The sequence below is a fragment of the Gallinula chloropus genome, assembly GCF_964237585.1.
Source record: "Gallinula chloropus genome assembly, chromosome: 1".
NCBI classification, from domain to species: Eukaryota; Metazoa; Chordata; class Aves; order Gruiformes; family Rallidae; genus Gallinula; species Gallinula chloropus.
In genome coordinates this window covers 140,544,608-140,558,258 of record NC_140085.1, presented here as the reverse complement: position 1 = coordinate 140,558,258, position 13,651 = coordinate 140,544,608, and the positions used below count along the sequence as shown (strand labels likewise).

The 13,651-nt window shown below is 52.8% G+C and overlaps 1 protein-coding gene across 2 annotated transcripts; it reads left to right on the top strand.

The window, feature by feature from the left end:
* Positions 1-2,316: 2,316 nt before the first annotated feature.
* On the top strand, positions 2,317-12,808 carry SHOX (SHOX homeobox; the record flags this gene model as incomplete). Of its 2 annotated transcripts, none has more annotated exons than XM_084280215.1 (5): positions 2,317-2,590; positions 6,039-6,247; positions 10,685-10,742; positions 10,852-10,940; positions 12,475-12,808. In XM_084280215.1, 5 exons carry the CDS (start codon positions 2,317-2,319, stop codon positions 12,718-12,720), a joined length of 876 nt encoding a protein of 291 aa, XP_084136341.1. In that variant the 3' UTR covers positions 12,721-12,808. The 2 variants fall into 2 exon arrangements, with proteins under 2 accessions (XP_084136341.1, XP_084136340.1); XM_084280214.1 differs by having other exon boundaries at positions 10,852-10,943.
* Between the last annotated feature and the right edge of the window lie 843 nt (positions 12,809-13,651).

Sequence of the window (13,651 nt, the reverse complement as noted above, 5' to 3'; positions counted from 1 at the left end):
GAATCGATGCCGGGCGAGCCGAGGGGCTGGAGTAAGTTTCCCCGGAGGCGGCTCGGCCCCCGGCGCCGGCCTTTCCCCCCGCGGGAGAGGGGTGCCCGCGTCCCGCCGTGTGCGTGACGCCGCGAGCCCGCGACGCGCGCGGACGGCGCGAGATTAGATGGGGGGGTGGGGGGGTGGAGGGGGTAGGAGGGTGGGGGGGGGGGGGGGTGAAGGGGGTGGGGGGCACGGGCAGCCGCGCGCTCTCTCCCTCCTCAACCATACGTTCCTTCCCCACCGTCTGCCCCTTCGCCTTCATTATTTATGTGGTGCCGTGTGATATACATTAGAGCCTCGGATTTGATTGGCGTGCCGCGATGACAAGACCTGTTTGTTAAGTTGTAAGGCTTCCTCGGCTCCCTCGCTCGTTAAATGAACTCCGGAGGAAGGATGCCACCGAGACACAACAATGTAATAAATGTCAGGGATATCCGCGGTGCCGGGATCAAATGATCAATCCCCGTCCCCGAGATAATCATTTTAAATTCGCACAGGGGGAGATTGATTTTCTTCTTTTTTTTTTCCTTTAAAAAAAAAAAACAGCTCTTTATTAATTGCTTCCTCGATTATTATTTTTCCCCTCCTCCTCCTGTGGAGGTGTTAACTCTGGTGCTGGGGGGCACCTTTGGATTAATTAAACGTATTTTTAGTGTTTTAATGTTCTGCTAATTTTCAGAGCGGTCCCACGCTCCCCCGTAAAAAGAAACAATGGCCCCCATCGCTCCTGCAAGGAGCCTCCTTCGGTCGCGATACAGAGCGGAGGATGGCGTGACGATGGGCTCTGATTATCTCAAAACTCGAGGCGAGGGAATGAGAAGGACGTAAAAAGCCAAACAACCAGAAGACAAAATTCTTCCAAATACCAAACAAACCTTCGCGTTAAAAGCCCGAAGAGAAAGAAATAAATAGCTGGAAAGTCGGCTCCGCGCTTGCGGATCTAACGGTGCGGAGATGCCGGCGCTGTTATCTAGAGATGAATTTCAGGCAGCTATTCCAGCGCACAGGGTAATAATTATTCCAAGACTACAACAAAAATAACAGCAGCCTACCCAGAACAAGGTGGGGAAATTATTGCCAGTCCTATCTTAAATCCGGCAGGTCAGGTTTCGTTAAAAAAAAAAAAGAAAGAAAAAAGAGAGAAAAGAAAAAAGGCTAATGCTCTATTTCTCGTTCACAAACTCTATTGCTAACAAATTACCCCTCTGCTGCGAGCAGAATAGTCCGACATCCAAAGAAACATTTTAGATTTCAATTTTCCCCGACAGCATCTTCAGACGATAGAACAACAGTAAACAAGAAAACAGACCCCGCAATGTTTACACGCAATCTGGAGTGCCCCCTTACCTATGGAGAACCGCTCTGCCCCCCCTCCGCGCTCCCCCATCCCCCCCAATCCAAGCAACCCCCTCCAAATCCTCCGAACACACCGACACGGATCTCCGAGACACCTCACAACTTGTTTAACTGCGACACACGTCCCCCCTCCGCGCACTCGCCCGCCCGCCGCGACAGGCAACACTTCCAAAACGGCGGCTTTGGTTCGCCGGTTGTTTCGACCATTTAATTAAGCGAAATTAGCTAAATAGCAAAATCAGGTAGAATTTCCAATGATTACAACAAATGCACGTCTCCGGCTTTTTATTCATTACCTTTTTATTATTATTATTATTATTGAACACTCATTTTCCCTTCCTCTTGACAGCGATACATTTAATTGCAGAAGCACAGTTATTTGATTAGCTGCGGGTCCGTTTTTACTCACGGTGTTGCCACGCACAGGATGTCCTTACAATCAATTAAGTCTTCCTCGACTTTCATTTCTGCAACCCGTTTACAGAATGCAGATACCTATGTTCATGTTTTTCCTCTTCCCCACACCCACCACCCCCCCTCCCTTTTATTCCTCTCTCTCTCTCTCTCTCTCTCCCCCCCTCTTTTTCGCTTTTGCCTCTTTGCCTCCCTAAATCAAGGTGCAAAGATGCCAAAGAGTGATGAAATGAAAAGAAAGCCAATTGCTGGACTGAGGTGGGGGAGATAGCTGCTAGGAGTCCGCCTGCGACTATGGAGCAGTCAGTAATTGCTGGAGACAGGGAGAGCTGGGGGTTGGGCTGAGGTAGCCATGTATAAATAGTGTGATCTCAAATTGAAAGGCATAAATAACAGCAGGAGTGATCTAACCCTATACAGCCCATCTTCTACGTGCAAAAACAGCGTGCGGAGGACGGCCACATCGCCGACTGAAAACAAGTGGATCTCTGTGGATAAGATCACCGGGCAGCCATGGAAGAACTTACGGCTTTTGTATCCAAATCTTTTGACCAGAAAAGCAAAGAGAGCAGCAGCGGCGGTGGCAGCAGCAACAAGAAGGAGACGATCACGTACAGGGAAGTTTTGGAGAGTGGGTTGGCTCGCTCTAGGGAGCTTGGAAACTCTGACTCTAACCTGCAGGACATGACCGAGAGCAGCAACCATTGCCCGGTGCATCTTTTCAAAGACCACGTAGAGAGCGACAAGGACAAACTGAAGGAGTTCAGCACAAGCAGGACGGCGGAAGGTAAGAGCGGGGCTGGGCGCTCTCCGCCCCGCGACCCTCGCCGGCAGCCCCCGACCCCCTCCCCGGCCGATCCCGCCGCCCCACAACGGGGACGAGCCGGCCGCGGCGGCTCCGGCCCCGGCTTCGGCCCCAGCTCCGGCGGGGCTGGCTGGTTCGCCTCCCGCATCCTGCTTCCCTCCTCCGGCCGCCTCCCTCCCGCAGCGGCGGGAACGTACGCTTAGAAACACATATGCCTGCATGCATAACGTGAACGTAGCCGTGAAAATATAAGTCGCAACTTCGGTCCTCCCCACCAGCCCCCCTACCCCCACCTCCCGCCAGCCCTCGTTCACATCCAAAATCGATCCGATGCTTTAGGCGTTCATTCGCCCGGGGGAAGGGGGCAGCGCAGGACGTCAGACATTTTTGTCTCTCTATGTATTTTTGTACGAGGAAACCTTGTCCGGGGAGTTTTAATGCCTGAGAAGACCTGTTCTTCCTGCTTCCGGGCCGTCAGGATGCTGCTGCTTCTTCTGGGAGAAAGCTGGATGTGGAGGGGGCTCTCCCTGGACATTTTGTCTTGTGTCGGTCAGCCTGTCCTAGTCAGAGGCTGCGGCCGGCGAGGAGGAGGAGAGGAGCCTGGCTGTGCGGGAGCTCCCCGGGCCCGGGTGAGACCGAGCATCCCTGCGGAGAGAGACACCGGCTGGCCCTGCCGCCTGGTCCCTCGGTCCCCTGCCTTCCCTTCTCACCTGGGCCAGGGCAGCACCGCCTCCCCCGGGGTGCGGGGGCCGCCGGCAGAGGGGTAAAACGCTATTCTTTTTCTTACCAGAAAGGAATTAAAATTAAAATACATATTTCCAATTTATTATTTTTTTAAAAAGCCGAGCGAGCTAAAAATCCCTTCAGAGGCTCGCAGGGGAAAGAGAGAATAAAAAGGGGAGGGGGGGGATTAGAAAGTTGAGAAAGTGTCTCTAGGCAAGTTAGACAGGTGGACCTGCCTGGGGAGCTACTGGCTAGCTTGGGGTAATAAAAAGCGGTTAATAGGTTGGGGAACAACAACCAGTCTTTCAGCTGTTTCCTACCGTTTGATCTTGTTTAATATAACATTGGGCGAAAGGCAATTTAATTTACAGCCGAAACGCTTATTTAATATCCTCCTCTCTTCCACCCCCTCCCCAAACAGAAGGGCCGGGTGTAATCACGTATTCGGGTACCACGTATTAGTGCACAAGCCGGTACCACTCAGAGCTGCTGATTTTTCCTTCTCTGGTCGAGAGATTGCAAAGCGAAAGCGTTCGGTTTAGAGGAACAATCCGTTTAGGAGCTGGATTTTAAAAAAAAAAACAAAAACAAAAACAAAAAAATACCCCAACCAAAACAAACCCAAAGAAAACAGGGCACGCACCAGGAAAAGGAAAAAAAAAATATAATAATAATAATAATGCGAACAAACGAAAAAAAAAAACAATCTCTACTACTCCCCCTTTTCCATGTGTATCGAAATTCTGGCTTGTGTGTTTAGCTAATCTAATCTATGGAGAGGGGCTGGGGGTGGGGATGGAAGGGAGGAGTTGGAAAGAGCTGAGATGCTTGTGACAGTTTAAATTCGTGCCAGGTTTCAGTCTAATTTCAACTGATTCCGGCGTGTGATTTCGGTCCCACCGTTATGGTAGTTAATATTTTATACCTCTCACGGACAAGCTGTAGCTCCGAATCTCCGAAAGGAGACAGAGCGTTTGAAAGCTCCTAATTTTCCCTAGGCATTTGCTGGGTTAGCACCCTCGCCTTTTCATAGGGGCTCCCTTTAACAGCAGAAACGCGAACAAAACTCCATTAAAACCAACCGGCGAACACCCTCCACTACCCATCCCAAGCCATTCCCTTCGGGGGCAAGACCCTTCCCAAAGTTTTATGCAGCCGATATCCAGCCAGGAGTCGGAGACGGGGAGCCCGGAGAAGCGAGCATGGCCAGGGACGCTTTTCATTTCGGAAGTGAAAACGAGCGCTTCGGCTTGGGTCCCCGCCTTGCTCAAGGACAGGGGCAGCTCAGGACCTCTCTTTGCCCTCAATTAACTAACATTTTGCAGCTAGTCGTTTGTGTTTTGGGATGTCCCTTAGTATCTAGGATAATAGACATGTACACGCGCACAATATATATATCAAAAATACGTGTGTATTTGGTAAAGGAAACCGGATTTAATTCACGACCATCAGCAGATGTGGCTTCTCCCCCACCCCCTCCAGCCCTGCACTGCCCAGAAGGTGAAGCAGGACAAAGGATGCAGCGGGGCAGGCTTGTCCCGAGCTCCACCGGTACCCGCGCTGGGTGTGCACCCCGGTGGGTCGCCGGAGCCCCGGCAGCAGGGGAACCAGGGGAGCCAGTTCAGCCTCCAGAGGTGCCCCCTGCTCCTGCACCTTTCCTCTTTTCGTTAACACGATTAAAAAGAGATGCGGTGCTTTAGGCCGCCTGAAATTAAGGGTAAGGGAAGGGGAAAGAAAGATGTAAAGCCAAAACAAGCGATCACCCCCCCGCAACGTAAAAAAGGGCAGCTGTTTTGCTCCGCTGCTCCCCAGCCCCCTTCCCCCCTTCTCGGGACAGGGGGGTGCACAGCAGCTACCTCCGGTCACAAGCTCGCCCCGAGATCTCTTGGGGTCCATGAGGGCTGGGGCAGGGGGAGGTGGGGGGTGGGGAGGGGAGGTGTCGTGTCTGCTGTTTTGAAGGGGACACCCACGGTCCGCTGCCCCGCTCTGGGCCCGTGCAGGCCCGCCGTCCCGAGGGATTCGATCAACCGGCAGGTATTTTAGGGATAAGAGGGGTGATAAGGGGCAGAGGAACGGATGATCTCGGTCTGGGGCCCATGGAAAGTTTCTTCTACGAGGCAAATATTTTCACCGTGGCTTCGCCATAACAGCAGTGGGAAGCTTCTGGTGGGGAGCTCTTTACTTTGGGAGAAAACGGCGACGGAGTAAGCCCCTTCCCCCGCCTGTTTCCACCGCCTGGAGGTACCGGGACGGGAACACACACACAGAGCACTCTTCCTACCAGCCCCTTCCCCGAACTTCCCTTGCCAACCGTCGGCATGGTCCGTCCTCTTCACCCAGGAAAGGAAATAACATTATCCTTGCATAAATAGTTTTTTTCTGATGGGGCACCAGCCAGGCAAGGCAGCACTGCTCCCTCCCTCCTTTCGGCTGGCGAGGTGCCCCCCTGCCCGGCGTGGAGCTGGCAGCGGGGCTCAGCCCGACCTGGTGCCCCCCCTGGCCCGGCCAGCCCCGCTCGCCCCTCCGGCCTGCCGAGGCCGTCCCGGAGAACCCGCCCTCCCGCCCGCCGGTTGTCCCCGCAGGTTGCGCCGAGTTTGGGAATGAAGAGAGGGGGAGGGGGGGGAGACCCCCGGGTGCTGCCGAGAGAAACTTCGGAGAGGTGCGAGAGGGAAGCTCAGTGTCGTTTTCCCCTTCCCGCTCCCGGCAGGGATCTACGAGTGCAAAGAGAAGAGGGAAGATGTGAAGTCAGAAGATGAAGATGGACAGACCAAGCTCAAACAAAGGAGAAGCAGAACCAATTTCACACTAGAGCAGCTGAATGAGCTGGAAAGACTTTTTGATGAGACTCACTATCCGGATGCCTTCATGAGGGAGGAACTAAGCCAGAGGCTGGGACTGTCTGAAGCTAGGGTTCAGGTAAGAGAAAGGCTCTGTTCCTGGAAACGTCCTCACCTCACTTCCTAACTGCCAGCGGATCCTAGCACAGTGCCCCGTTTCATCCAAAGCGGGGAAGTGAAGGCAGAGACGACACGTGTGATGGGGAAGCTGTTTGCAACTCCGCTGTACCTGTCCTGCCACACAGTAATTCTGCTCTGGGAATATCTGCCCGTGCCTTGCATTTCCCAGGAAGGTGGTTTAATTGTTATTTCTTTTTGGGTGGTGGTGATGATGGTGACGAGTGTCTAATAACTGAGCAACTTGCCTTTTTTTTTTTTTTTAAAGAAAAGAAAAAGTAATTGTATTTTTCCCTTGCAAACGTGCCATTAACTCTCCCTTAATCCTCACTTTCTTTCTTCCCGTCTCCTTTTATGGGGCCGTTATGGAAAAAAAAAAAAAAAGTCCAGAAAGCAATAGCCATGAATAAGGCTAGACGGTTTGGGTGCTGAGGGACAGGATTAGCCAGAGCCGGAGGAAAGGTGCCCCCGCTGATTCGCGCAGCAAGCGTATGAATGCATGGCACCCCATCTGGTGGGGTCTCCCCCCTCCCCGTCCCTCCCATCCCGTTTCAGATACAACTAAATGCCAATTAGCCTTTGAAACCTTGAAAATAGGTCCGGGTTGCTGTGGTTCTGGGGCTGTCAGAGCCGTCTGTTTGGGTGGTTTTGCATCGATTATTTTAAATTTTGATTTTCGGTTTGATGCAGGGAGAAAAAAAAATCTCCCTTAAGCCAACTAGGGAATGCATCCCTCAAAACAGATGTCGTATAGAAGAACCCCCCCTAAAAATAATAAGAGCAACCTGTGGCTCTCTGAAAAGGCCCAGAGCAGGAAAAACCTGAAGAAAAACCCATCTTAGGTTCTAACTCTGTGCTTGGCCTAACAGACCCAAACCAAACAGACCCAAACCAAATAAAAACCCAAGAAGAAAAAGTCACCAAGCCAACCTTCTAGTCTGAGCAAAACACTTTCACACTCCAGAGATGAGAGATGCACAAGCATCTATCTATCTATCTATCTATCTATCTATCTATCTATCTATCTATCTATCTATCTATCCATCCATCCATCCATCTACCTATCTATTTATCTATCTATTTAGCTCTGTCTATATGTGTGTGGGTACACATCAGTGCGGGTGTGGCTATGAGGGCATAGGTAGACGTCCCCGTACCTCCCCTCACCCCCTAGGACACGGCGGGGAGACAAGAAACACAGTCCCGAGCTGGAGTGGGGAGAAGGGTCTCCTCACCCCCCTCCTCGGGAAGCAAGCAGGCAGGGTGCCTCTCCTCCCGGACCCTCTCAGCAAGCCTTTGCCCGAGTAAGCGACTATCTCGCTTTAAACAACTGCCTCCTGGAGGCATTTCCCGAAATGAATAGACAAGCTAGGTTGTTTTCTGTCTCGATTTCTTAGTCTTTTTTTTTTCTTTTTATAAATATATCATTTTTTTAAAGGCTCTTTTCTCCCCTTAGCTCCGGCCTCTCTCAGTATAAACTGAGCTGGGCGAGGGATGGTGCCGGGTGCGTGCCTTAGGAAGGGAGGCTTGTAGGGGATATTGCAGGGGTTCAGAGTGCTGCTGGCCTACTTTCTCCTGGAAGATTGATCTAACCACACCATATAAATTAATGAAAAGATTAAACTTTTGCTGAAGGGGACATCAACTCTTATGTCATCTTCCCAGATCTTCTTACTTGGGCTCTGTAATATCTTTCCAAGGCCTTGATGTACTGTTTCTATAAAAATAAATTACTTGTAATTGAATTCTGCACTCTTTCTTTCAAGTACTTTATTACTGAGCAGCACCTTAACAGGATGTTCATAGTTACAGGAAAATTGGTGCTTCAAGTGCTTACAGATCTTAAAACAGCACGCCAAAAGAAAGGGAAAAAAAAGAAAAAAAAGACACTGATTCAGGCAGAGATTGAGGGAGATAAATAATACATTTAATCATCTTACAAAAGGGGCTTGAATGAAAATAAAGCTAGAAATAAAATAAATATCGTGAGGGAAAAGAGGAGAAATGGATAATTAATTAGGAAATAAGCGGAGAGCTCGGTATCCATCAAGAAATGAAAGCGGGAAAAATGAGAGGGGGGAAAAGGGAAAGGTGGGGTTTTTTTTTAATACTTCCAGAATTGTTCCCTAATTCCTATCTGAACCGCTTGTCCCTTCCTGTTAAAGGATATAGTTTCAATTTAGTGTGGAAATTTGCTGTAAATAAATTGAAGCTCCTATGGTAGCTAGTCCTTATTAACCTTTTATTTTTAGTGTTGTACTGGAAACTCATATCACCCAGCTGTCAGGGTTATAATTGAAAGTTATGAGACCATAGTGAGGAGCAGGCAGTAATTCAATTACAACAAATATCTTTGGGTTTATGGTGCAGGGCTAAATTAAATGTCATTATTCACTGTCTCTAATGGAAATCAAAAGGAAATCAGATTAGAGCATTTGTGAAAGAAATCACTGAGTGATCCTTAATGAAGAAATAACTGTCTAAAACAGTGTACTGTGCTTTACTTAGCATATTCATGACTAATTGGAATTGATCGTGAATCACACCAAGCCTGATTTATTATCGCTTAACGCAGCGGCTAATTCATCACTTTTATTCCTTATAACCTTATTTTTTCATAGCTAAAGGGAAAGGGCACTTCGTTTTCCAGATTTAAATATAATTTCTGTTTGAAAGATGTTCTGATTTGCAAGAGAAGTTGTTTAAACGCTGCTTAAATTCCTCCTGACAATTTATGCTCCTTTGGGGGGGGGGGGGGGGGAGCGGTGGGGGGACTGTGAGGGGGGGCTTGGGGAACACACACAAGGAGATTTCCTGTGAGGATTTACAACCATAAAAAAATATATATTATTGTTGCTAAAGCATGATGGTATTTTGCATGCTCATATTTGAAATCTATTTTATATATATATATATATATAAGTCCCTAACCGTCGGTTAAAAGGAGAAGCATTGCATGTTGTTAATAGTCGCGTATTGCTCGCCCGGAAAGCCCAGGCTTGTGCCGCGTGTTTCAGGGCAGGGAGGCGGCGGGCACCCGGCCCGGGATGCTGGGGGGAGATGCCGGGTTAGGGCGGCGAGGCCTGAGCTAACGACAAGCCGTCGGGGAACGAGCAGTCCGTCGGTCGGTCCGCACCCGCGGCGCGCCGCAGCGCCCCTCTGCGCGCTTCCCCCCCCCGCCCCCGGCCACCTTAGGCAGGGAAAATAGTGCTTCAAATCAGAGAAGGCCAATTCCTACTTAAGAAAATCACTGAGGTACCCGAGGTAATTAATGCCTTTGGAAGCCTTTCTTTGCACTAATTACTCCGTTGTAAATGACCATCATTAAGGCAATTGAAGAAAGCTTGAAGGGAAAATTTGATGTAGGAAGTGCAGTTAGTATTAATTAACCGTATGATCTCTTGGCAAGTGCAAGAACATCAAAGGTTGTAGGTGTTTACTTAGCTACAAGATTTTGTCAGCGGTGAAAGTCAATGTTTGTCCATATTCGGGAGGTTTCGGTGGAAGGATAAGGCCCCGCACAAGATTTTTTTTGGTCTGTGCCTCTGACGGCCCGTTGGGGAGAGCTGCTAAACCGAGCACCTCGGAAGGGGGACCGCAATGAAGGTCTGAGGTGCCTCTGAGGAGAGGCAGGGGAGGCGCGGCGGCCGCCGCGAGTTCTGCGCTTGTTCGAGTCAGAGCGGCGGGAAGCGGGGCAGGGTTCCTGGCTTCACAGGCGTTCCGCGGGCAGGGGCACGAGCGCTTCTTTACATCACAGCCTGCAAAGGTGTTGCTCATGTCTGTCCAGAGGTCTGAGAAGCGGGGTTGATTTTCATTTAACGTTTGAGGGACGGGGACCGATTCAGACCCAGAGACCTTCACTGTTTCCAAGCCCAGCTCAGAGAGCAGGGGGTCTGGTCGCTTAGGGCCCGGACCCTGGAGTCTGACTCGGCCCTTGCTGGCTGTCCCCAGGACGTTTGAAGTGTGACTGGAAAGAGAGTGAGGGTTTCAAGGGCCTGCGTGTGGGCTTACTTTTAGTGTTTGTGGGAACGGCCCCTCGCTGCAGAGGGATGGCGCAAAGACCGCCACTGCCCGCCCCGGGGGCCTCGGATGCTCGGTGCGAAACGGCCGGCTCCCCGGTCTCCCCGGCTGCGAGGGCGCTTATGACGTCTTAGGTTCAGCTTCCGATGAGAAACCACACCAAAGAGCAGGACACCCTCTCCCTCCCCCAAGCAGCCCCTCGCAGCACGCAGGGGAGCTCACTCTGCCCCAACGAGAGACCTCAGCAAAGGTCGGAGTGTGCGGAGTCCTTCGCCGCTCCCTTCCACCCCTGACCCCTGAGACAGTCCCCTCTTAGCAGCTGCCTAGTCTACCTCCATTTTTTTGTTGTTTTGTTTTTGTTTGCGTTTTCTTTTCACAGGTCTGGTTCCAGAACAGGAGAGCAAAGTGCCGAAAGCAGGAAAACCAGATGCATAAAGGTAGGTAAAGGGGTGCGGGCCGGTCGGTGGCGGGGGCTGGGCAGGGGGTGGCAGCCGCGGAGCCCCGGGGATGCTTTCGCCGATCACCCGGCCCTGTCTCTCCCCGCAGGTGTGATCCTGGGAACCGCCAGCCATTTAGACGCCTGCAGAGTGGCCCCCTATGTGAATATGGGAGCCCTGAGGATGCCTTTCCAACAGGTAGTTAGCTCCGGTTTTATTTTCCTTTCCCCCGGCAAGCTCCGACCCCCTTTCGTTTGCACGGGAGGAAGCCGGACACGTTTACAAGTGCCATTTATATAGAAGTTGGCACGTATTAAAAACAGGCTGTAAAACTTCGTGAAGGAGCTGCCGGGAGCTCAGCGTCCCTCTGGCCCGGGAAGGGGGCCGAGCCGGGGGTCCCGCGGCCCCGGGAGGTGCCGCTGGTGCTAAGAGCCCCCCTCCCGCCCCGCTGCCGTGCGATGGGCTGGCACATGGCCCCAGGGCCGCCCGCCGACGTGGCAATGGCGAGCTGGCCTCCCGGGGGCGCATCGCCTTCCCAGGGCGGGGAGGGCCGGGGGTGCCCGGGCAAGCCCGTCAGCACCCCGCGGGGATGGACCGGTCCGGTCCCGTCCCGTTCCGACCCGCGCCAAGGGGCTTCGGTCTCCTCCCGGCGCCGGGAAGCACTGCGGGAGGGAGGGTCTCTCACAGCCAGTGGGCGACACAAAACTGTGAGGGTTCTTGCGGAATCGTCCTCCCCGTCCTTCCTAGGCGGGCTGTCGGGGCCTGGCCTTTTCCGATGGAGGCGGCCGCCCACGAGCTGGGGAGGCTTCTCCTGGACGCGCTGCCGCCGTGCCGGCCAGTCGGGACCGGGGGCTGTAGCGGAGCGCACCGGCGCCGCTGCGGGGCCCGGGTCCTTACCCCAGCGAGGCGCATCCCCCCGGGGGAAGGGCTCTGGGGGAAACCTGGATGGGAGGCGTGAAATTCCGTCCCGCTTCCAGCCACCCCCCTCCCCGCCACCGCCGCTTGTACACTTCCCCCCCCTCCCCGCTTTTTTTTTGTGTCAATTAATCGGGGAATCGATTTTTCCCAGCCCAAAGGGACCCTCCAGCACCTTCTCCGTCTCAGAGACACGTGGAGCTGACAGATTAATTGTATTGATTTTTAAAAAGACATATTTGGACCAAAATAATTAAATACATAAATAAACTCACCCCCCACCACCACCCCTCCCCGAACCTACCCGGAGCTGAAATCTCTCAGTCAACCCAACGTGTTTGTGTAGGTCGAGAGAGCTCCAAAGCAAACACCGACCCGGGGTATAAAGGACCCGTGGCCAAAGAGTTTTTAGCAAGGTATAAATAAACTCCCCTGGAAAAAAAAAATTAATAAATTAAAAAAAAATATAGCTATTTAGCACTTGTTGGCGCCCGTGCGTTGGGCCGCATATATTTATATATTTATTTATTTATTTTAATTATGTTTTTTTTACATACGAGGAGGTTTAAGTACGTGCCTGTGCCCCCCGGTCGAGTGCGGAGCGGAGATTTGCTGCGCTGGCGCGCCCGCCCCGCCCCTGCCCGTGGGGGGGCTCGCGTTAACAAGTTGCTCTTTCAGCCGCCGGTTTGCCGGGAGGGGTCGAGGCGGGGCGGAGGGTGCGCGTGTGTGTGGGGACGGGACGGGACGGGACGGGGGAGCGGGTCGGTGGGTTCCGCGGGCGCGGGGCTGACGCCGTGTCTCTGCCGCCGCCGCCCAGGTCCAGGCGCAGCTGCAGCTGGAGGGCGTGGCCCACGCGCACCCGCACCTGCACCCGCACCTGGCGGCCCACGCGCCCTACCTGATGTTCCCGCCGCCGCCCTTCGGGCTGCCCATCGCCTCCCTGGCGGAGTCCGCCTCCGCCGCCGCCGTGGTGGCCGCCGCCGCCAAGAGCAACAGCAAGAACTCCAGCATCGCCGACCTGCGGCTGAAGGCCCGGAAGCACGCCGAGGCCCTGGGGCTCTGACACGCTTCAGCCCAGACGAGCCCACCCCACCCCGCCCCGGGTGCCCGCGGCGGGCGTGTGTGTGACCCGCACGGACCGCCGCTCTGACCCCCCCCCCCCCCCCCCCATACTCTTCCTCCCCGAGCGCAGGGCAAGCAGCGGGAGCTCCGGGCAGCCCCTCTGCCTTCTCCCGTTCTTGGCTTTGTGCGTGGGGGTATTTTTGTTATTTTGGTTTTTTTTTTTAATTATTATTATTTTTTATTATTTCTTTCCCCTTTCCCCAAGGTCTGCGAGCGCTCGGCGGCAGCCGCTCCCCGCCGCTTTTCCTCGCCCTCTCGCTCCCCAGAGACTTGGCGGCCGGCGAGGAGTGGTGGTGGGGGATAGCCGGGAGAAGAGGGAGATGCCCGGCGGCCGTTGGAGGCCGTTGGCGGCCGTTGGTGCCCGTGTGTGGCCACGGTGGGGACTCTCCACCCGCCGCGGGGTGACAGCGCCTGGCCCCCGCCTCGGGCACACGCATACACACACACAGACACACAGACACACACAGACATTCACTCACACGCACCCACGAGAGACTCCGCGCAGGATAAAGTAGGTGGGAGGAAAGGAGAGACAGAGAGGAGAGTTAAAAAAACAACCACCCAACCCCACAAAAACTAAAAACCCACAAAAAAGGCAAAAAAAACACACCACAAAAAAAAAAAAGAAAAAAAGGAAAAAAAAAAAAAGACCCCACCCCAAGAATGGATCTCTAAATTATGTTAATCTGTGAACATTGGGGACGCTTTGGATTTTTTTTTGACCCTGGCAAAAAGTGATCGCTCCAGCATAACGTCACCTGCTGCTGTCAGTTCCGCTACCTTGTGCATGTGTCTAACTAAACGCGTTTTGAAGATCAGAAATATATTAGAACGAAACTAAACAAAAAACAAATAGTAATAATAATAAATAA